The 24,579-nt window shown below is 38.5% G+C and overlaps 1 protein-coding gene across 1 annotated transcript in view; it reads right to left on the reverse strand.

The window, feature by feature from the left end:
- RHAG (Rh-associated glycoprotein) overlaps positions 1-20,733 on the reverse strand; it is a 30,865-nt gene extending 10,132 nt beyond the window's left edge. The window contains 5 exon segments of the mRNA XM_011998388.1: positions 46-274; positions 1,022-1,169; positions 3,499-3,649; positions 4,609-4,792; positions 20,502-20,733. Coding sequence (XP_011853778.1) covers positions 46-274; positions 1,022-1,169; positions 3,499-3,649; positions 4,609-4,792; positions 20,502-20,658 — 869 coding nt within the window. The 5' untranslated portion in view covers positions 20,659-20,733.
- Positions 20,734-24,579: the final 3,846 nt, after the last annotated feature.

Below are 24,579 nucleotides of genomic sequence, written 5' to 3' on the forward strand. Positions count from 1 at the left end.
GAGTTGTCTTGGGAGTTCAGCAGTGATGTGGAAATTACCTACTACTTATCTGAGCAACTGTCAGTGTCGTGAAGTGAAATTTCCATGAGGGCTAAGGCGGCACTTACCATGTTGAGCTTGCCTCGGCGCTCCACTAGGCTGGAGAAGGCAAAGGCTGTGACCACACAGGCAACGAGAGAGAAGTATGTGTTTACAATGGCCCTGGACTGTTTGTCTCCAGGTTCAGCAATGGCCGAGTTAAAGCTGGGCCAAAACATCCATAGAAAGAGAGTCCCTGTAGTGAACCCAAAGAGGGGATATTAGTTCTGAATATGGAAGACAGTCCAAAAGATGCAACTTGCTTTATTTACTTATTTATTTTTGAGACAGAGTGTCCCTCTGTCACCCAGGCTGGAGTGCAGTGGCTCGATCTCTGCTCACTGCAACTTCCACCTCCTGGGTTCAAGCAATTCTCCTGCCTCAGCCTCCTGAGTATCTGGGATTACAGGTGCGGGCTACCATGCCCACCTAATTTTTTTTTTTTTTTTGTATTTTTAGTAGAGACGGGGGTTTCAGCATGTTGGTCAGGCTGGTCTCGAACTCCTGACCTTGTGATCCACCCGCCTTGGCCTCCCAAAGTGCTGGGATTACAGGTGTGAGCCACTGCGCCCAGCCTGGAGGATGTAGTTTCCTTTGGCCACTGACAATGTCTCTCTTTAGGCTTGATTATCTACTGTTAGGAGAAAAGAGGAGAATTGAGCCAGCATAAAGTAGTATGCAAAAGATGCTCCTTTTTTCAAAGTTTAATTAAATTTACTATTATTATTTTTTAGAGATGGAGTCTCACTGTGTTACCCAGGCTAGACTCAAACTCCTGGGCTCAAGCAATCCCACCTCAGTCTCCTGAGTAGCTGAGGCTACTGTCGTTCACTACCATGCTTGGCTTGGATTTTTTTTTGAGCATCTCACACCTGTGTTGAAGTTAACCTTCCCTGGCCCCTTTTCAAATAGATAAGATTCAAGCAAGTTTATCCACACTCACCAATCATTGCAAACAAGTCTGAGTAGTAAGTGGACTCTTCATTTTTATGCCCCCTTCTCAGTGCAGATCGATACAAGATGCCTGCTACAGCCAAGCCAAAGTAGGCCCCAAAGGCATGGATCGTCATTGATGCTCCGATGTCAGAGGCCTGAAGGGACAAAATAACATTCATATAAATAGAGGTGAACCTGAGACTCATTTATGGGAGGAAAGTCAATGAAAGAATTGCATTGTTGGTTAAACGACTTAAAAAAATTAAAGAGGGACAGAAAGATTGTGTCAGAGAAAGAGGGGTAAAACAGGGAGTAAAATAGAAATAGCACAGAATTTGGGGCCACACACCACTGACTTTCAATCCTAGGTCAGTTACTTCCTTGCAATGTGACTTTAGACAAATTATTAAACATCTCTGATCTAAGGGTTCTGTAAAATGGGGAAATATTACCCACACTCAACAGAGTTTGTGGTGAGACTTAGATAAGACCTCATATTTCTAAAGCACTAGTTCCCTAGTGGGCACACAAGACATGCAAGTTTACTTCTCTAGGTGATGGAGATTTTGAGTGAAATATGTATTGCACAGCCTGGCATGGTGGTGGCTGCCTTGTAGTCCCAGCTACTGGGGAGGCTGAGGCAGGAGAATGACTTGAGCCTAGGAGTTTGAGGTTACAGTGAGCTATGATTGTCACATTGCACTCCAACCTAGGTGACAAAGCAAGAACTTATCTCAAAATAAATAAATAAATAAATAAATAAAAAAGATATTGCTTGTGATAAAAAACGAAGATGATATGTTCACTTGAAATTGCAGTTAAAGCTCACTTAATTGTAATTCAAGACTTGAAACTTCAAAAAACCAGAATTTTTGCCCTGTTTGTTTTTTTATTTGGCTCTATGATGACCTGAAAACCAGTTGAGGTCCCAGATTCATCTGAAGAGATTTCGATTCCTCTTTAGGATATGGTGTGGATTTGACTCAGTTTTCTACATTTCCATCCCCTAGAGGGAATACTCAGAGGGTCAAATTCTAGACATTCATCTGTACTTATAGACAGTAAGATGACACACATCTATTTATGAAAGATTTTCAAATTTAAGTAAAAATGGTCTCCTAGTTGTTGTTCCTTTATTTGCTAGACATAGACAGACCCAGTCCCCTTGAAGATCCACACTTGGTTGGAATGAGTCAAATATCTTCCCAGCATATATGAGCTATCTAGCAATCTTTACCCTCCCAGCAACACTTAGTCCCCTCCCAGCTGGGAAACCTTGCTTTGCTTCACCAGGTGGCTTCAGGAAGGTGGGAGGTGGTGATTAATCATGCTTGGACTTTCCAAATACCATGTGAGCCTGTGCCTCTCTTGAAATGCTCACATATTTGTAGGCAAAATAACCTTCTATGTTTCCCTTTGGAATCATTGAACAAGTCTTCATTCAGCTAGCACACAGAGTTGACAGAGTCTTTATTAATTGGACCCACTTACCTTGGTAGTTTCATCTGGTATCGGTCAAGTCCTTTCACCTTACTCTAAAAAAGTTTTCTTTTAGTTCTTCATCACCAATTCAAGACTGTGGTTGTTGTTACTTTGGCTTGAAGAACGTTTCTCTCCACTAGTTACTTGAAAACTTCTAGATATCTTTTAGGTCCAGTGTAACTGTCACTTCCTCAGGGAACCCCTCCTTGATTCTACAATCTAAACTAATCTTCCAGTTACACTTTCTCATAGTCCCACCATACGTATTTTTCATAGCATGTATTGCAATTTATAATAACATTTGTGTGTTTGTGTCTTTGGGTGGGTAGATGAATGTGCAATTCTTTATTTGTTTTCTGTCTCTTCCACTAGAGTGTAAGCTCTATAAAAGCAGGAACCTTCATGTTTTGTTTGTCATTGAGTCCCCAACATCTAGAAAGTTGTCAAAAATATTTGCAGTTGAATTGATGTTAATAGAAATATAAACAAAATCACAAAGTACTAGAGAGTGCCCCAAAGTGTTCTTTATTTATTTATTATTCCTGGGAGGAATCAATGAAATATTTGTGGAGAAAAAGGTTTCATTGAGGCCTTAACAAAAACCACTATAAGGCTTTATATAGGGCTATTCACCTAGTAGTAAAAATATAAAAAGGAATTGATCATTGATAAGCAAAAGAAGAGTTGAGGAATTAGAACAATCTGGAGGTGAATTCGGACTCTGGCAAGTCATTCAGTATCTGTGATAATCAGTTTTTATGGTGTATGTATGAGATAATAAAAATAATACGTACCATGCAGTGTTGTTGTGAAGATGAAATGAGATAATGTTTACAAAACTCCTACTTAACAGTAGGCACTCAGTAAATGATGGTTATTGTTAGTATTTGCTATGGTATCACTCTCACCAAGATTTGCTCCCATATACCATAGACACCCATTGTTTTTTGTAGCCAGAACTGATGTCCAAGGCTAGGTAAGTATAAATTTTCTAACTCTTACCTTAAATATTTCACCAACCAGATATTCATTGCCAGCAAATACAGCAATTTCTATAATTGTCATGATCAGCATTTGGGTGGGGCTCGTTTTTCCCAGGACAGCTCCAAAAGATATCAGAACTGTGGCTGTACTGAAGTCTGCATTTATCATGCTGAGGGGAAACAAGAATAAATTGAAGAGTAATGCACACCTAACATAAAACTGACCAAAGTGCAATCCCATCTCCCACCAGGCCCATCCGGTGCTTCCCAGACTTACTCATCATCTCCCACTTCCTTACTCCTCCCTCCAACTAAAGAGTTTCTTTAGTTGCTCTAATGTATATATTTTAACTTACCTTTTATCTCATTTAGGGTTTTACTTTATATTCGTTGATTTAATCAGTGAATTATTTCTGGAGTATGTGTTTACTATTGCACAACAAGAATACATGTTTACGCTTTAGAAACAATCTGAAAAACAATGAATGGGAAACTTTTGCTCCCTGTATCTGAGGTGGAAGGAATAATACTTTTATGGAAGAGGGTTTCTCATACCCTCAAAGTCAAACCAGAGATATTACAGACATGAATGTATTATCCAGCTCAGTAGAGCAAGGCATTGATTCAGATTTTTGAATTTCAACAATTTTCTGTTACATAAGGAAGGCAATTTGCCAGCCAGCACAGTAAATGATAGTGGACTACCAGAGAAACGATTGATCTGAAAATGCAATGGCTGAAAAATAAAGAATTGTTTAGTCTGTTTGGACTGCTATAACAAAATACCATAAACTGGGTTGTTTATAAAAAACATAAATTTATTTCTTACAGTTCTGGAGGCTGAGAAGCCCAAGATCAAGATGCTGACAGACTTGGTGTCTGATGAGGGCTCCCTTTCTGATTGGTAAGTGGTGCCTTCCAGCTATGTTCTCACATAGCGGAAGGGGTGAGGAATCTCCTGTGGACCTCTTTCACAAGGATGCTGACCACATTCATAAGCACTCTGCCTTCATGACCTGGTCACCTCCCAAATCCCCCACCTCTTAATATCATCATGTTGCAGGTTAAGAGTTCATAATATATGAATTCTGGAGGATACAAACATTCAGCCCATAGTAAGGATGCTCACTTTTTGATTCCAATGGTAATTTTCTGTCCCTGGCTATGCAGGATTCCCTGTACAACAGTGCCCCACTGGAGGCCCAAAGCAGCAATGAGTAGGTTGATACCCACACTGCTGAAGCCATATTTCTTCAGGAAGGTCATGAGGAAGCCAAACCCAACAAATATCATAACATGTACATCTTGGAACACTGGAAAAGAGTAAAGGAAAAAAAATCTGCATTAGGAGAGCATGAAGAAAGTATTGCATCATAGTATATCCCACGTATTAAGTGCTACCACCTTTGTATAACACACTGGGAAAAGAGAGCATTAGCTGGGAAGCAAAAGTTTGGTTCCAACGCCAGCTTGACTACTTACCAACCAAGAGACTTTGGCAAGTTATTCAGCATTGGAGCTTTTTATTGGGAAGACTATGCGCTATTACAACAGTGTGCCTTTCATCCTGTTCCTGAGGAATTTTACATTGTTTTCCACGTGAAGATAGCCTTACAAAGCACAGAGCAAGCATCACCCTTTCTTGCACTTTACCAAAACTCCCAGGAAACAGAATATTTTATCTTTTCATTTACATAGCTTTGTGTATATACTTCAGCTTTATCATTTGTCATGCTATATTAGCATTTATTTAGCATTTGTCGAACGATAATAGTCAATAAGGTGTCCATCTCCTGCACTAGATTGTGAATTTGTTGATTGAAGGGGTTTGGACACATTCATACTTGGCTCTCTTTAACTTGGCCTAGTAGCTTGCGTATCAGATAGGAAGCAGTATGTTTCTTTGATGGATGAGTCTCCATTCATCAAATGTGTATAATAGCACCAGCCACAAAAATCTTACCAGATCATTATTTGAGTCAAATGGGATAATCTCTGTTAGCACTTTATGAACCATGAAGCATTAATAAACATAAAGGGTGTATCCTCTTCAGTAACAAATATTCAACTTGGTGTCTGGGGATATGGGCTCAGGCACCTGAATTCAATCACATGATTGTGTGACCCTGGGCAAGTCACTTACTCTCTATGGGCTTCAGTGTTTTCATCTGCAACATTGTAAAGGCCCTATTTCACAGAATAATCCAAGTGGGATCACCTGTGTAGGAGGATTTGCATACAATAAAGTATTATACCAATAAAACATACAATCAAATGCAAGATAGTGAACACATGAACTCTTCAAGAAACTGACAACTAAGTTGGTAAGACATATATATGGATAAGCCATATATGAAATTGACATTTTTGACTGGAAATAGTCCTTTGATCTGAAGGGAGGATCTGGACAGTACATAACAGCATCCACTACAGTGGACAAACCTGAGTGGGGTACCATAGTCTCTCTCTCTCTCCTTTTGTGGTGGGGCGGGGAGTGGGGAGGAGATGGAGTCTCGCTCTGTTGCCCAGGATGGAGTGCAGTGGCATGAACCCGGCTCACTGCAACCTCCGCCTCCCAGGTTCAAGAAATTCTCCTGCCTCAGCGTCCCAAGTAGCTGGAATTACAGGTGCATGCCACCATGTCTGGCTGAGTTTTGTATTTTAGTAGAGACAAGGTTTCACCATGTTGGCCAGGCTGGTCTTGAACTCCTGACCTCAGGTGATCTGCTCTCCTCGGCCTCCCAAAGTGCTGGGATTACAGGCATGACCCACCATGCCTGGCCCCATAGTCTCTTTTTAATTAAATATCACCACTGTGGCCAGAGGTTTAAGTGGAAATAGGTATGAGGAAGGATATGCCTTGAAAATATGTCCCAGAAGAAACCGACATTAAAGGTCAATTAATTTGCCCAAAGGGTGAACTCAGGATTTGAACTCCAACCTGACTTTTCTGATTTCTCTGTTCATTGAGCACTGCAGGGGTATAAAATGACCAAAGCAGAGCTCTGGCTTCCGAGGCACACAGAGACGTTACTACTTCTTGGCTTCTCTCTACTTCTGTTCTGCCATCAGGCTCAGGGTAGTGTGTTGAGGGTAAGAGACTATGGTACACTACTCAGGCTTGTCTACTGCAGTGGATGCTGAGATGCGCTACCCAGATGCTCCCTTCAGATCAAAAGACTTATTCCTCCCATTTTCCCTGACTGTCAGGAGTGCTGCCAGATGAAGCCCTAAGGTCTCAATTCTTTCTGGAAAATGCTGCTGTTTTGCTCAAGGTCATAGCTCTTCTCTAGGGTAGTCTGGACACAATAACCGATTCACATGAGCAACCCTTGTTTCAGAAAATGACCACCTAAACCTGGACAATCCTAGCTTCAGAGCCTCCTGCAGGGTCAGCTGAGAACTTCTACTTCTCTCCTCAAATCCTTTTCCCTCAAGTGTTGATCCTTAAGGTGTTGATTCCCACCCCATACCTACCCAGGGTACCCTGGAACTGAGATTTTACCTGACTCGCTGACGGGCACTTGTCATGTCAGTTAATATCAACCTGTTTCCCTTTCTGCTTTTTGAAGTATAGATAACCACATCATTCATTTTTCTTTACACATTGATTTGCCACCATTTAATTTTTTTTTTTTTTTTTGAGACAGAGTGTAGCTCTGTCGCCCAGGCTGGAGTGCAGTGGCCGGATCTCAGCTCACTGCAAGCTCTGCCTCCCAGGTTTATGCCATTCTCCTGCCTCAGCCTCCTGAGTAGCTGGGACTATAGGTGCCCGCCACCTCGCCTGGCTAGTTTTTTGTATTTTTTTAGTAGAGACGGGATTTCACCCTGTTAACCAGGATGGTCTCGATCTCCTGACCTTGTGATCCGCCCATCTCAGCCTCCCAAAGTGCTGGGATTACAGGCTTGAGCCATTTAATTTTTATATGTAAAAATTTGATCTAGATCATAGAATAAGTTGGAGGGGAACTTAGAGTATATGCATGATTCTTACTATGGTTTTACTAAACCTTTATGGTACTCAGTTTTTTTTTTAAGGAATACTCGGATTACATGATGTCTAAAGTGTCTTAGCTCTACAATTTATTTTATTTTGCATTTAGGTCAGGACTCTAAGACACACAGAAGTTAGGTGACTTGTTTATAGTCACAAAGTATAATAAAAATAAGGACTCAGTTTTTTTTCATTTTGTTCATTTTTTTTAATTACACAAAGTTTTTCTAACTTTTTTTTTTTTTTTCCTTAGAGCACTCTGGTTCTCCCTGTAATCTATTGATTTTAAACTGCGCAGTTACCAACTGATATGGTTTGGCTCTGTGTCTTCACCCAAATCTCATCTTGTAGCTCCCATAATCCCATGTGTTGTGGGATGGACCCGGTGGGAGATGACTGAATAATGGAGGCAGGTCCTTCCCGTGTTGTTCTTGTGATAGTGAGTGGGCTGGAGTGCAGTGGTGCAATCTTGGCTCACTGCAACCTCCACCTCCCAGGCTCAAGTGATTCTCCTGTCTCAGCCTCCCAAATAGCTGGGGTTACAGGCATGGGCCACCATGGATGACTAATTTTGATATTTCTAGTGGGGACAGGGTTTCACCATGTTGGTCAGGCTGGTCTCAAACTCCCGACCTTGTGATCCACCCTCCTTGGCCTCCCAAAGTGCTGGATTATAGGTGTGAGCCACTACGCCCGGCAGTCTGATGGTTTTAAAAACAGGAGTTTCTCTGCACAAGCTCTCTCTTTGCCTGCTGCCACCCATGTAAGACGTGACTTGCTCCTCCTTGCCTTCCACCATGATTGTGAGGCCTCCTCAGACATGTGGAACTGTAAGTCAAATAAACCTCTTTCTTTCATAAATTACCAGTCTCGGGTATGTGTTTATCAGCAGTGTGAAAATGAACTAATACACCAACTAATTTAAGAAATTGTTTTATCTAATTTCATAATTTCCCTTAGTGGAACAATAGTTCTGCAGCATTCACCCCTCTTCCCCTTTGATGGAAAACCGGATATTTTATATTGGGGTAAAGAAATTTCATATATTGACTGTGCTTCAATATTTTTCCCTCTTCTGATGTAATTCTTGTTACTGCTTTTCGCCACAAGGGGGCTTAAGAACCTCATTTATTATTTAAATTAGTAAGAGCTTAAAAAGTTGTGGAGGCTCTTGACAGATAATGATTCGGTATGAAAGATATGAATAAAAAGGTTTATAAACAACTAGGATTATTGCGTTATCATTTATCCTGCTTTAAGAGTTTGTGGGTGGGAACCAGGGAGAGGGCCACAACTATAGTTGTGTGGTACAAGGCTCTGTCACTGAAGGAATAGTGTCCATTTTATAGAAGAAAAGGAACTCCTTTAGGGGTTTGCACTTTGGAGAAGACTTCCAACAGGTTTTAAGGATTGTCAAGTCTTGTCTAAATAAGTGATTCTCAACAAGAGGTAATATTAGCCCCCAGAGTACATTTGACAATGTCTGGAGACATTTGTGGTTGTTGCAACTCGAGTAGGTAGAGTGGTGCCACTGATCTCCTGAGGGATGCTGCCAAACATCCTGTGGTGAATAGGACAGCTTCCCGCAAGGAAGTATTGGGCTCAAAGTGTTAAGGATGCTGCTGTGGGGAAATCCTCATCTAAATCAACTATGCTTTTAAGGATTATTAGTAAGTAGTGTAAAACTTTCATTTTCTTTAAACGTTTTATACCAAAACAGAAAATGCTGGCTTGATTTACTTACAAATTTCTGCCCAGTAGCACAGCAAATTTTGCACTCTGTTTTGGGCCAAGATAGCAGGGTGGAGGGAACCAGGTGCCTACGCTTTCCTTGCTCTCTTCTCCCATGCCTTGCTGCCCCCTGAGATCATAGCAACTCAGTGTTTTTTATTTCAAGCATTTTCCTGAAAGTTGTTAACAGAAAATAAAAGAGGATAGTGAAAACTATAGAAGCGAAGAAATCTCAAGGCATTAGAATCCTACACTGTTCTTAGCATTCCCATCTCCCTGGCTGTGATAAGTTGTGTCTTTCACATTTATTTATTTATTATTTTATTTATTTATGTATTTATTTATTTATTTATTTATTTATTTATTTTTTTACTGAGACAGAGTCTCGCTCTGTCTTGCCTAGGCTAGAATGCAATGGCACGATCTCGGCTCACTGCAACCTCTGCCTCCTGGGTTCAAGCGATTCTCCTGTCTCAGCCTCCCCATTAGCTGGGACTACAGGCATATGCCACCACACCTGGTTAATTTTGTATTTTCGGTACAGGTGGGATTTCACCATGTTGGCCAGGTTGATCTCGAACTCCTGACCTCAGGTGATCCATCAGCCTTGGCCTCCCAAAGTGCTGGGATTACAGGCATGAGCCACTGTGCCTGGCATCTTTCACATTTAGAGAGGCATCACACTGATCAAAAACACTGTGTCAGCTCAACGCTAGCTAGTAATTTATATTCCATTCTAATTGTTTACTAGCTGTGTGTCTTTGGATAACCAGTGAATTGCTCTGAGCCTCAGTTTCCTCATCTGTAAAATGGGACTAATACTTCATAAGGCTCCATGAGGGCATGTGTTTTATTTACCTCCTCATGTCTCCAGTATCTGGTACAGTGTGCGTGTGAAATATATCCAGAATAAACATGTAAACTCTGGTGTACATCTGACATCTAACAAACTTTTATGTTTTGATATTGGTGTATATTAAGGACTATCACATTTAGGCTCAATCTTAGAGGAGACCACTATATTTAGCTGTTTTCAAATAGCCAAACCTGTTTCTTTGCTATTAGTTGATGATATGCATAACGCCCCCCCATATTATCAGCTGTGTAAAACACAATTTCATCTCTTTCTATGTGTAAATATGTGTTTGTCTGTATATATCTTTATATATTTTAAGCTCACAGTGCCTTATCTTGGAAAACATCAATTGCTTTGAATTCTACAATTTTTGTTTAGAATACAAGGACATAAGATCACTCAACTTGATATTTTCACTGAGTAAACTCATTTTCCCCACAAATAATATATTCTCACCCTTTAAAAGTCGACTGATGTTAGTGAAGACCAAGAAATATTTTGGCAAATCTGTTGGAGACAATAGATCCATGTAGACAAATATGGCCTAAATTCCTACCTGATAAACAATGCTGCCTATAGAACGTAGTGGTTAAAACACAGGTTTTGGAGGCAGACAATCTGGGTTGGAATCTGACTAAGCACTTTCATTTACTAAACATTTGACCTTGGACAAATTGCTTAATCTTTCTAAACCCCAATTTTATCATAGGTATTGCTTCTTAACATGTGTATTCCAAGGGTTGTTTTGAGGATTAGAAAATACACAGTAAGTTCACACAGTGCCTATGACAAATTAAGCATCATTACAATCAGTGGTTTTATTATAATTTAAAATTTGTCCTACTTTTCTGCTAAAAATAAATTTGGGTTTGAGGTTGGTAACCAGAACCTGACAGGATACAATTTCACCATCATCATTGCCATCACCACAACCATCAGCAGCATCAGCATCCTCAGCATCATCTCATTCATTAGTAGAGTTTAATTTATGTTGTTAATTTTGTTCTATTCTACTTTTATGTCTCGCAATAGGATATCTTGCAAGCCCTAATGTATTAGCCTGTTCTCACAGTTCTAATAAAGACATACCCAGGACTGGGTAATCTGTAAAAGAAAAAGGTTTAATTGGCTCACAGTTCCACAAGGTTGAGGAGGCCTCACAATCATGGTGAAAGGTAAAGGAGGAGAAAAGTCATGTTTTACATGGTAGCAGGCAAGAGAGCTTGTGTAGGACAACTCTCCTTTATAAAACCATCAACTCTCATAAGATTTATTCACTATCACGAGAACAGCACAGGAAAGACTGGCCCCCATGATTCAATTACTTCCCACTGGTTACTTCCCACAACACATGGGAATTATGGGAACTACAATTTAAGATGAGATTTGAGTGGGAACACAGACAAACCACCTCATTTCACTCCAGCCCCTCCCAAATCTCATGTTCTTGCATTTCAAAACCAATCACGCCTTCCCAACAGTCCTCCAAAGTCTTAACTCATTTCAGAATTAACTCAAAAGTCCACAGTTTCATGTGAGACAAGGCAAGTCACTTCCACCTGTGAGACTGTAAAATAAAAAGCAAGTTAGTTACTTCCTAGACACGGTGAGGGTATAGGCATTGGGTAAATACTCCCATCCAAAATGGGAGAAATTGGCAAAAACAAAGCAGCTACAGGCCCCATGCAAACCTGAAATCCAATGGGCAGTCCTTAAATCTTAAATTTCCAAAATGATCTCCTTTGACTCCATGTTTCACATCCAGGTCATGCTGATGCAAGAAGTGGGCTCCCAAGACCTTGGGCAGCTCTGCCCCTGTAGCTTTGCAGGATACAGCCCCCTCTCCAGGCTACTTTCACAGCTAGAGTTGAGTGTCTGTGACTTTTCCAGGTGCACGGTGCAAGCTGTCAGTGGATCTACCATTCTGGGGTCTGGAGGATGGTGGCCCTTTTCTCAGCTCCACTACACAGTGCTTTAGTAGGGACTCTGTGTTTGGGCTTGCACCCCACATTTCTCTTCTGCACTGCCCTAGCAGAGGTTCTCTATGATGGCTCTTCTCCTGCAGCAAGTTTCTGTCTGGACATCTAGGCACTTCCATACATCCTGTGAAATCTAGGCAGAAGTTCCCAAACCTCAATTCTTCACTTCTGTGCTTCCACAGTCCCAATACCACAGGTAAACTGCCAAGGCTTGGGGCTTGTAGCCTCTGAAGAAACAACCAGAGCTGTACATTGACCCCTTTCAGCCATGACTAGAGCTGAAGCAGCTGAGATACAGAGCACCATGTCCTGAGGTTGCATAGAGCAGGGAAGCCCTGGACCTGGCCCATGAAACCATTTTTCCCTCCTAGTCCTCCTGGCCTGTGATGGAAGGGATGGCCGTGAAGGTCTCTAACATGCCCTGGAGACATTTTCCCCTCATCTCGGTGATGAGGGAACGTTTGACTCCTAATTACTTAATGTAAATTTCTGCAGCTGGATTAAATTTCTTCCCAGAAAATGGAATTTTCTTTTCTACTGCATCAGCAAGCTGAAAATTTTCTAAACTTTTATGCTCTGTCACCTCTCAAATGCTTTACTGCTAAGAAATTTCTTCCACCAGATACCCTAAATCATCTTTCTCACGTTCCACAGATCTTTAGGGCAGGGGCAAAACTATGCCAGCCTCTTTGTATAGCAAGAGTGACCTTTACTCCAGTTCCCAACAAGTTCCCCATCTCACTATCACCATTTTGGTCTAAGCCGTTTAACAAGTCTCAAGGAAGTTCCAAACTTTCCCACATCTTCCTGTCTTCCTCTGACCCCTCCAAATTGTTTCAACCTCTGCTTGTTACCCAGTTCCAAAGTTGCTTTCACATTTTTGGGTATCTTTACAGCAGCATCCCACTCTACCTGTACCAATTTACTGCATTAATCTGTTCTCACACTGCTAATAAAAATATACCTGAGACTGGGTAATTTATAAAGGAAAGAGGTTTAATTGACTCACAGTTCCACATGACTGGGGAGGCCTCAAAATCATGGTGGAAGGTGAATGAAGAGCAGACTCATGTCTTACATAGTGATAGGTGAGAGAGCTAGTGTAGGAGAACTCCCATTTATAAAACCATCAGATCTTGTGAGACTTACTATCACAAGAACAGCACAGAAAAGACTTGCCCTCATGATTCAATTACCTCCCACTGGGTCCCTCCCACAATATGTGGGAATTTTGGGAACTACAATTCAAGATGAAATTTGGTTGGGGACACAGCCAAACTATATCACTTAATAACTCAACATGTTAAAATATAACTGATTATTCTAACTCACTCTCTACCACCCAAATGAAACAAAACTCTCCCTTCTTTCTATTTCACATATATATATATGTATGTATGTATGTATGTATGTATGTATATATATATGCCAGCTGCTTGGAATGATGTCCACTCCATCCCACACCCAACACTTTGTGTGTGTGTGTGTGTGTGTGTGAGAGAGAGAGAGAGAGAGAAAGAGAGAGGGAGAGTCTTGCTCTGTTGCCCAGGCTGTAGTGCAGTGATGTGAACATAACTCACTGCAGCCTTGACCTCCTCCTGCCTCAGCCTCCTGAGTGTCTGGGATTACAGGTGCACGCTACCTGACTCAGCTAATTTTTTATTTTATGTTTTGTAGCGACAGGATCTCACTATGTTTTCCATGCTGATCTCAAACTCCTGGGCCCAAGTGATCTTCTTGCTTCAGCCTCCCAAAGTGCAGGCGTGAGCCCAGCCCCAATACTCCTTTACCTGAAAATCTTCTAGATACCTTTTAAGAATCATTCTCTGAGTGTTACTGTACACAGTTGCCACGTTGTGCATATCCCTCTTGTTTTATTTCATTTGTCTGTCTGCTTTGTTGCTCTGTGTCCTCATTTATCAGTTATTTAAATAGACTTGATGGACCACTGCCAGTTAGACACTTTTGCAGGAGGAAGTGAATGCAACCCTTAAGATAGGAGTCATTGGGTGGCTTGTCTCAGAGAACTCAACAGAAAGTCTGCCACTTGTAGCTTTTTAGGAATTGCCTCAGTTATTCATAAATAAATAGATTACCGGTGAGGGCCATTGCAAATTCATCTAATTGGTACTATATTGGTCTTATTCAGAAAAATTTTGCTTATAGACTAACTGGTGAAAATCACAAAGTTCATTTTCCAGTTAAAGTTTGGTTAGCTTTCTTGTTTCATTTTGTTCTGCTTTTTAGTGGCTCGAGGCTGGCAAGGTAGTTTGCTATACATATAGCTTTTTGGCCTGAGTGAGTTCCAGTCTTTTGAACCAGTGGGTTGTATTCTAAACTCATCTTTTTTTGAGAGAATAGTATCCTTAGGGCAGTATCTTCCTTCCTCCCTCTAAATATGTTATTTTTACATATTTCAAATATTTAGAAAAGAGAATACAATAAACACTTATATACTATTCACTCAGATTTATCAGTTATTAATATTTTCACACTTGCTTTCTGTGTTTGTGTGTGTGTACATCTCCTAAGTAAAAGGACATTCTAAATACCATAATATCAGCATTACATCCAAAAAATGCCAACATCGATATAATAACATGATCTAATATAAAATTATATTCAGATTACTCCAACTATCCCCAGACTGTCTTTTTATAAAATTTCTGGATTAATTATTCACTCAAGTTTCATACATTTTCTTTGTCATATGTCTTTAGATGCCTTTGATTTAGAGCAGTTCTCTTACATGCTTTTCATTGCTGGTATTATTTCATTTTTTATGTAGAATGCCCTACAATTTGGATTTGTTTGATTGTTTCACCATGATGAGAATCAGACTAAACATTTTTGGCGAGATATTATACAGATGGTATTGTGTACTTCCCACTAGATCACACCAGGAAGCACATAATTTGTTTTTCCTATTACTGATAATGGTAGGTTTGACCACTTGGTTAAGACTGTGTTGCCAGATCTCTCCATTATAAATGTAACTTTGACCCTGTAAATATCAAGTAATCTCTGGGTGATGCTTTCAGACCATGTGATTGCCATGCTGTCCAATAACTTTTCAACCAGTGATTTTAGATTCCATGATGAACATTGCTGAAATGGATTATTACACTGGTAATAAACTGGTAAAAATTGCAATTTTCTATGTCTATTCTCCTTTTGTATTAATTAGTTTTCTTCTGTAAAGAAGAGCTTCCTCCTTCTCCTCTTTTTCCTTTTTGTGCAATATTTCTATGGGCTTATTGAATCCCTTTTTCCTTATTTGAATTTCTATTACCATTATATCGTTATTATTTTAACACTCTATGTATTCCTAATTTGGCCTGTTGATGCCCCTTCAAGCAGGATCCTGCGTCCTTTTCACATGGCCCTGTTAATCTTTAAGCACATAGGTTACCTTGTGCTTTCTTTGCCCCAACCTGGAACCAGCAATTTCTCCAATGAGCCTCGGAGTGGGGAATGATATTTCAAATCCAAGGTCTTAGTACTATTTGTGCCCATGGCTTCCAGGTCTTTTAAATAGGCAAAACTGTTCAATTCAAAGGCACCATATCGGTTCTGCTAGAGACTAGTATTTTATGTTAGGTCATATATTATGGACAGTATATTAATTCAGTTTTCATGACAATTCCAGGTAACAAAACAGCAACAAACCATTTCCTAGGAATGGTTTACACAGCACAAATCAGCTACCTTCATTTGTAACAAGAAGATTTGCTGAATTTTTTGGTGAAAGTCATGAAATGATTTCAAGTGATATGTAGATCCTTTGCCAGTTCACCTCTGTCTTCGGTGGTTCCCAAAGTGTGATCCACAGATATCTGGGTGTCCTGCAGACTAACTTCCAGGGAGTCTGAGAAGTTAAAACTATTTTCATTACAATTCCAGGATCATATTTGCCTTTTGTGTATGACATGACTTTTTAATACGTATGAATCAGCCTGGTGAAATACAAATATATGTAAAGCACTACTGAAATGTGATGGTATCTCAGAAAAAAAGCAATTTTGTGATTGATTGAGTTGCTAATTGAACAAGAAACATTTTAATAAGATTCCATTGTTTCTTGAAAGAAAGACTGACACACACATTGCTGCTTCTCAGACTTGAGTATCTGGCAGATATTTTCTGAAAAATGCATGAAATGAGGCTATCATCCCAATTTAAAGAACGGACAGTATTTATAGCTGTGATATATTCTCAATTTTTAAACAATTAGAATTTCAGAAAATGTGTTTCTGCTATGACAAGCTTATCAACTTCCTGATACTTGGCAAGACTTTTCTAGAGAGATTGTTGATGATATTAACAGATATTCTTTTTTTTATGTTATATATGGAAATATGTCAACATTTGGAAGATATGTATAAGTCAGTGAATCAATATTTTTCAAATGAACAATATAACAGTATTACAGAGTGACACATGAGTAAATGAGTCAATCAAAGTACAAGATAAACTAAAGGATTTTTAATGCCACAGAGTATAAAAAGATCATTAACATGATTTTAATGTCCCCTAGATATTAAACACCTAGCATCTGTGGAATTCTAAAAAAAAAAGTAAACAGTCCCCAGAGAGCTTTCTCTTTAACCTTAATTTTCTCTAGTCCATCTACATGTTAGCAAGGAGTAGCTGACAGACACAGTCAAACTTCAGTGCTTTTTAAATTATTTGACTCAACAGGGTGACCAGCACTTTGATAGGTGCTATGGAAGCCAAAAACCATGGAGTATACCTAGTTTATCAGATGAGTATCTCAGAGGTTATTCATGGCATGAAACATGATATTCAGGTACATAACATAGTTTCAGAGTGCTTAGGGCTGTGTGCAAATCCAAGGGTTCTGTAACATAATTCCCTTCTCTCCCATTCAAAAAGCATAACAGAATACAAGTGATGAGAATAAATTTGTATTTTCTGTAGTTTACTTAAAATGTAGATTAATATACAACTTTATTTATTTTTGAAATACTCAAATCTTTTACCATACTGCAATTGAGAACTATCATAACGTACTGTGAACTTCTTGGGGGAGGAAACGAACCTTTTCTATGCTTGAATCCCTGCACTGGCACTGGGCATGGAACTAGGTAGGCACCCAAAATACTCATTTGACTTGAACATTATTTTCTATTAAGGAATATAAACAATCTGTTCTCCATTAACGTATACCATTACATAAACTTTGTGTAAGTCAATTGTTTGAAATGTAGGGAAATACATATATATATAAAATATATATTATATATATGTATATAACACCTCAGTCATGTACTTTCTCAGTCTATTCTACAAACGATTTTAAGCAGGAATAATATAACTGAACTGGAAGATGAGAACTTTCCAGAATTTTGAGTCTTGAGACCCACCCTTACTGAAGAGAGAACTTTTAATTGTGTATAGACTGGGCTATGGACAGCATTTTGAATGAATGAAGGCTACCTTTCATGTAAAATTCCACTTTGTGGCATTCTAGGTGCATAGGAGACAAGTTAATTAATTGCATGCAGTGGATGCCTTGAATTATTAGGATTTTGTTCTCTCACATAACCCTGGTGGAGAGAGGCTGAAAAAACATCTCTTGTCCAAATGCATTTATGTCTCTAATCTTGCTTCATTTACAGCCATGGCATTTTTTTTTAACCATTTAAATATATGGTATACATTTAGACGTTCAGATGTGTCTGGTCGCACATCTCCTTGTCTGCCTTCCCCCATGGAAAGTAAACTTCCTGAGGACATGGACTTTGTCCATTTTGTTTTGTTTTTTCATTTTCTTTTCTATTTAAAATTGATACATAATATTTATACACATTTGTGGGATATATGTGGATGGTATTTTGATAAATGCATATGAATTGTAATAAGCAAGTCATGTTATTCAGGATATCCATCACCTTGAACATGTATCATTTCTTTGTATAGGAAACATTTCAAATCTTCTCTTCTAGTTATCTCAAAATATACAATATATTATTGTTAACTACAGTCACCTTACTGTACTATATACACTAGAACTTATTCCTTTTATCTAACTTTATATTTGTAACCATTAACCAAACTTTCTTCATCATTTTCCCTGTTCCAACGCCCTTCCCAATCTCTAGTAATCATCATTCTACTCTCTACCTCCATGCAGAGAAAAGGAAATTCTTACACACTGTTGGTGGGAATGTATATTATAATGTAAACAATATGCAAGTTTCTCAAAAAACTAAAAATAGAACTATCACATGAACCAGCAATTTCACTACTAGGGATATTTCCAAAGAAAATGAAAGATATGTTTGCACTCTTATGTTTCTATTGCAGCACGATTCACAATAGCCAAGATACGGAATCAACCTAAGTATCCATCAGTTGATGAATAGATAAAAAATAATGTGGCATATATACACAATGGAATCCCATTTTGTTTGTTTTATTCACTACCTAGTGCCTACAAACTTAAGAGACTGAAGATTGCTTGCAAGAATTGGTAGTTTAATAAACATTTTCTTCATGAATCATAAAATCAAAAAATTTTCATGTTTTTACAAGTGGTGTAGAAGAGTGATATGACTACTAAACTATATTTTTAAAAAGATTTATTGAGATATAATTGACATATAAAATTACATACATTTGAGGCATACAACTTGATATTTTGATATCCGTATACTTTGTGAAATGATCACTACAGTCAAGCTAGTTAACACATTTATCACCTCTACGTTGTTACCATTGTGTGTGTATACCTGTATGTGTTTGTGTGTGTGTGTGTGTGTGTGTGTATACCTGTGTGTGGGGGGGGGACGGGGGATGATCAGATTGAATTGAAGCTATATCCTCTCAGGAAATTACAAGTATCCATACAGTATTGTTAACTATCATCAATTATGCTGCACACCAGATGTCCAAAATTTACTCATCTATTGCTAGGTTACTGAAAAATGACCATGTTTAGTGACTTTCCTTCAACCTGGTCTTGATCTCAAATTGTGAACTGAAGTTTTACCTAGGAGATTTGATGCTGAAACTCAGAAAGTTCAGCTTGAATGATGCAATTATTAAGCTCTTAGAGTCTTAAGATAACTTTATTTAAACTATATTAATCTTAGATCTTTTTTTGGCATTTTTAACATTGTATTTCATCTCTTTGTTTACAAGTGTATTAGACAGTGGAGTCTTAGAATAAAATAATCATATTTGTTTTATTTTTGAATAAATTTACTGTAGCACATGCTTAGTGCTTAATATTTACTAAATGAATAAATGGATGAATGAATGAAATGTACAAAAGCATACATAGTTGAACAGAATATTTTTCTGTTTTATTCTCTAACTTGCAAATTATAAAACTTAATTTAATCAAGAACCCTCTTGGACATCTATGCAGTGTAAAGACAACTGGACTTGGAGTCTAGTTTTCTCTGTCTTATTATCCTAATTCTGTCCTTAACTTTCAATTTTATATTTTTGTTATGTCACTTAGCAACTCTAGGCCATTATTTCTACATGGGAATACCCCCATTACATTAATTCCCTATAAAAAGTAGGAATAAAAAAAAGAGTGTCAAATTGTTTTTTTAAAAAGCTTAGACATATGCTATGAAGCCTAATAAACATTATACCATTTTAAATAATTTTTATTTTTTTAAGATTATTTTAACCTTACTTAAGAAAAGTAAATAGTCTATATGATAGTTACCTACTACTGTCTCCCTTCTTGGTTAATGAGGTAATGGATGTGTTGGTTTATAATAAGGACTCAGTAAATGGTAGTTATCATTGTTATATTACCTATTTTACAGCCTACCCTTCCAAACTTGAAACTAAATTTCTCTCTTTGCTTAGTCATCATTCCAAAGGAAGGATGTTGTTTTTAAAATAGGTTAAGTATTCACACATTTCTTTTCATCTCAAAGGAACAAACCGGCTTCCTTTCAGAATATTGTAAAACTCTGAGTACACCTTTTTGATTAAAACTCCATTAACTTCCTACATCATGCTAAATACCCCTTCTTATTCCTTAGGGTCTTCACATGAAATCTAGGGTTCCCTTCTTATAATTTCATTTTCTTAGCACTCTCTCTCCTCGAAAGTTACCCTTGGCCCTTTCAGTGGGGAATGCAAAGGAAGTGTGATACTTTTCTTTGCAGAACTAGTGACCAACTGAAGGAAAAAAGAAGGTCAGTTAGCAGTAAATAAGCAATACAAAAAGAATAGGTTATTTTAATTTTCAGCTTCTTGTTCTGATATTTTCATAGGAAAAAGTTCTAACCAAACACCTTAATCACAGAGAAGAAGATCAGATGTCACAGCACAAGCATGTAATATCTTAGCACACATAACCATCATATAATTCTACAAGGAGCTCAAGGGTTTATAGTAGTCAATTGTTTCACATTCTGAGAAACTGAAGAACCCAAAAATGTATAGTAAGTAGTAAATTGCCTACTCACGAGGATATAACTCAAGGAATTTGCCCATGTCTGTTGAGGTGGTGATGTTGACCTGCTGGGGAGTAGTCTGGTCCATTTCATACTCAACAAATAATGCAAATAAAACAATCATGGCAATTTCCAGGACTATGGCCATGAGAGGGAATTTGAGCCTCATGTTTGTGGCAAAGGACAGAGGCACACTGAGAGCTTCACAGGCTGTGAGATGTTGATAAGAACAAAGGACTGCTCTGTGTGTGGAATTCGACTGCATGTTCAAGGCACCCCCATGACATCACAAGAAAAAAAAATGGGCAAGACTGGTTAAAATGCCCCACCCATTGGGGAAAATTATGCTGTGTAATCTAATTGTCATTCTAAGTGTTGATTTGAAGAATATGCAATGAAATTGTGAGAAGCTGGATGATGCCAATGATCTATTGCACAGGCCTCTAGAATCATGTTTAACTTAATTCAGTAGACATTTTTTGAGGGCTTATTGTATGCCAAACATCGTGGAAGGCTTTGTAGAAGGCACGAATCTAAAGCAAAATATAGAATTGGTCTATTCTTGAGAAAATTAAGAATCTAGCTGGGAAAACATAAATATAAGTGAATGATTATATAAAAACAAATATGTGATATAATAGTGGTTATAAAAGTATTATAAAACATAAATAAGGCAGTGACATTTTTTGCCTTAGCCCAAGAACAGTAGTATATAAAATAATACGGATATGAGAACTAAAAAATAAATAGGGTTTTGCAAGTAAAACAGATAGAGGGAATGGTACAAAGCTTGGAAGAACGTGGCATGTTTTGGAAATGGCAATTAGTCAGGCAAAGCTGGAATATAAAAGAGATGAGGAGAAAATGAGGAAGTGGCAGAGATAATGTTGTAATGGAGGGGGCTGTGCTGTAAAGACCCTCACATTCAATACCAAGGATGCTAGATGTTAAATATTATCCATGAGCAATGGGGAATATATAGGACTGTAAGGAGCAGTTTTGTGTATTTGTGAAGTTTTTCTTGACTCCTTACTCTGGTTTACACAAGTGTAAATATAGAAGTAAACAAATGAGTTGTGATATATGTTTTAGTCTTAAATAGGAAGAGAGTAAACTTAAACAGGAACATAACTAGATAGTCAATTGTAAATAAGATGCTAAGCAATTCAAAACTACCATATGGGTGGAAGAATTCTTGTCTCCACTTTGGAATTGTTCTCATAGCAGAATAAATCTATTTTTGAGAACTAAGAGCTACCAGTTAAATGAAATTTCTTTCATGAAATCCAATTTCCAAAAGATTCTATGTAGAATCTGAAGAGAGAGTGCAAATGACTGCCAAGACAATGTCTACATTATAACAAATGTGTATAAAACAAAGCAGCAATATTTTTTTGGTATTTCTGGTATGATTTTTCAGTAGAACATGATGTATTAGGACTAAATGATCTCTGAAATTTGATAAATATGCAAATACTTTGAAAAATGACTATTTCCGTTGTTCCTTACAGGATAGTACAAGAGGAGTGGGTTCACATTCTTAGCTATGAAAATACTTGTGTACATCTCACACTTTAATTTTTGGTTTTGCAGTAGCCTAAAGAGTGTTCATGAGAACTCCAACAAACCCTAAATGAAAAGTATATATGTTAATAAACTATACATAAACTTGTGAAAACCAAGTATCAAATTATAAATTGCAAGAACATCTAAACAATATCATAAATCAGTTGTTTTAAACTCTTTAACAAAAAGTGACACAATATATTAAATAACCCAAGACCGATGGCAACTCTCTTTCTCTGGGACATTTGCAGCAGCTCAGCAACCACTCAACACATGGGGAGTAGACGATTCTACTCATGTAGGTAATGGGACTGTGCTAGGACTTCACTTCAGTCTGTTTAACTCTGAGGAATTCAGATTTGTTGCCTTCTTCTGAATGTAGACATTTGCATTGAAATAAGCTGCATCATTGTACCATCGGGAAAATATTTCTCTTGTTCAGCTCTTCACATAAGCTTCTCTTTCTAATTGGAAATCTTTGCACATATTCTCTGCCCCCTATCCTGTATACATCATCCATCATTCTTCAGTTTTCAGATAAAATGATACTTCCTCAGAAAAACTTTCCTTGATCTCCTACCTTAAACCAGGTTTCCACTATTATTTCTCATTGAATTGTGGTCTTTGCATTTAGTACAGTTGGCTGTGTGTGCTATATTTATGTAGTGTTTGTATTTACCTATAATTTTTAAGAATGGCCGTTTCCCTTACTGGCCTGTTAGCTCCAGGACAGGGGCTGTGTCTCTTTTGCACCTCATTTGTTATCTAGAGTGAATAATACCATGTCTAGCACAATATATAATTGATAAACATCATTTGAGTGAATTGAATTAAAGGCAGACTTGAAGGGAGAAACACTCAGCAGGCAGGTCAGCGGTGTGAGGAAGGGAGAGAGGAATAACTTTAATACATTTCATTTTAAATTATAAATATGTAGAATCCTGACAGTAGCTTTCATACTGCTGTCTACTGTCTCATTACTTCCATCAATGAGGGCTTATCATCAGGTTCTCTGTGCCTGGAACAAAAAGGAGGATCAAGCTCAAGTCATGAAACTTGGGAGGGTCAAATTCCTGGCAGACCAACACATGGTAGTGTGAACCTGAAGATTTCAACAGCATTTTAGAAATCTCTCTCCTGACAGTTCTGAATCACAAAGGCAATAGGCTGAGGGTGTGGGTGTCCTAAAGTGGAAATGGTTTATCTGTTGCCTTGTCTGCCTATGAAACTGCAGAATGGCTTTCTTCTAGTGCCTTCAGTAAATGAGGTAAAATCGGAAAGAATCATGAATAGGTAAGCCATGTTTTTGTGCAAACCAAACCAAACAAAATAAAACACACACCATGCCAATGAACTTTCAAGTTCCCAGCTAAATACACAGATACAAATGAAGTATTCCTGGGTTAATGCAGGAGCCAGTGGGCTACATGGGATCTCAGACTGATCTTCAACTTGCTGTGCGACTTTAGGAAATAAACATAATTCCTTTATCTTATTTTCTGATTATATGTAAAATGTAGCTAATTGTTATTATTGGGAATTTTAATTTGAGTTTGCTTATTTTTAATAGCAAAGAATAATTGAAAGAGGACCACCACTGTTTTAAATTGTCTCTTTCTCTCTACCTTTGTGTATCTGTAATAGTGGCGGGAGGGTGGGAAGTATTTAGGAAGATGAAGGTACTAAAATATTTTTAGCATTTTCTGTTCTGGACACTGTGGTAGGTGGCTATTTACCCACTTTGTTTAGTCCCACTGCAGTTTTACACACACACACACACACACACACACACACACATATTATTATTATTATTTTGAGACCGAGTCTTGCTCTGTTACCCAGGCTGGAGTGCAATGGCACGATCTCAGCTCACTGCAACCTCTACCTACCGGGTTCAAGCGATTCTTCTGCCTCAGCCTCCCAAGTAGCTGGGATTACAGGTGTGCACCACCATGCCCAGCTAATATCTGTATTTTTAGCAGAGGCGGGGTTTCACCATGTGAGTCAGTCTGGTCTCAAACTCCTGATCTCAGGTGATTCGCCCACCTTGGCCTCCCAAAGTGCTGGGATTACAGGCATGAGTGTCTCACACTGCGCCTGGCCTGCAATTTGATATATTTTTATTCTTTGCATGCATAACTTGCTCCATTGGTTTACATATGTAGCTACCCAAGCACCCAACTGCCGTACTGGTATGAGGTCCAGTGACTCTCTTTTGGTGCTTCTTTCATGTTTTCCTTCCAAAAAGAGACCTTGGGTTTTATTTAGTCTAACAGGATGGCCAGTCTAACTTGTCTTCCTTCCCAAGTGGGGAGCAGACACAAACATTTCTTGCTGCCATAGCGGATGTGGTGCAAAAAAGGTCTTTCTTCCCACAAAGGCTCTTTGCACTTTCTTGGGTCTATGGTGGATGGCCCTGTGCCCTCACGAAGGGCTTTCTTTCCAGCTACCTGGTGGCACTCAGCATTATTTCACAGAACACTGGAACTGAGCAGGGTTACAGGACCAGACAAATCAGCACCAG

The sequence above is a fragment of the Mandrillus leucophaeus genome, unplaced genomic scaffold, assembly GCF_000951045.1.
Source record: "Mandrillus leucophaeus isolate KB7577 unplaced genomic scaffold, Mleu.le_1.0 Scaffold1157, whole genome shotgun sequence".
Taxonomy (NCBI): domain Eukaryota; kingdom Metazoa; phylum Chordata; class Mammalia; order Primates; family Cercopithecidae; genus Mandrillus; species Mandrillus leucophaeus.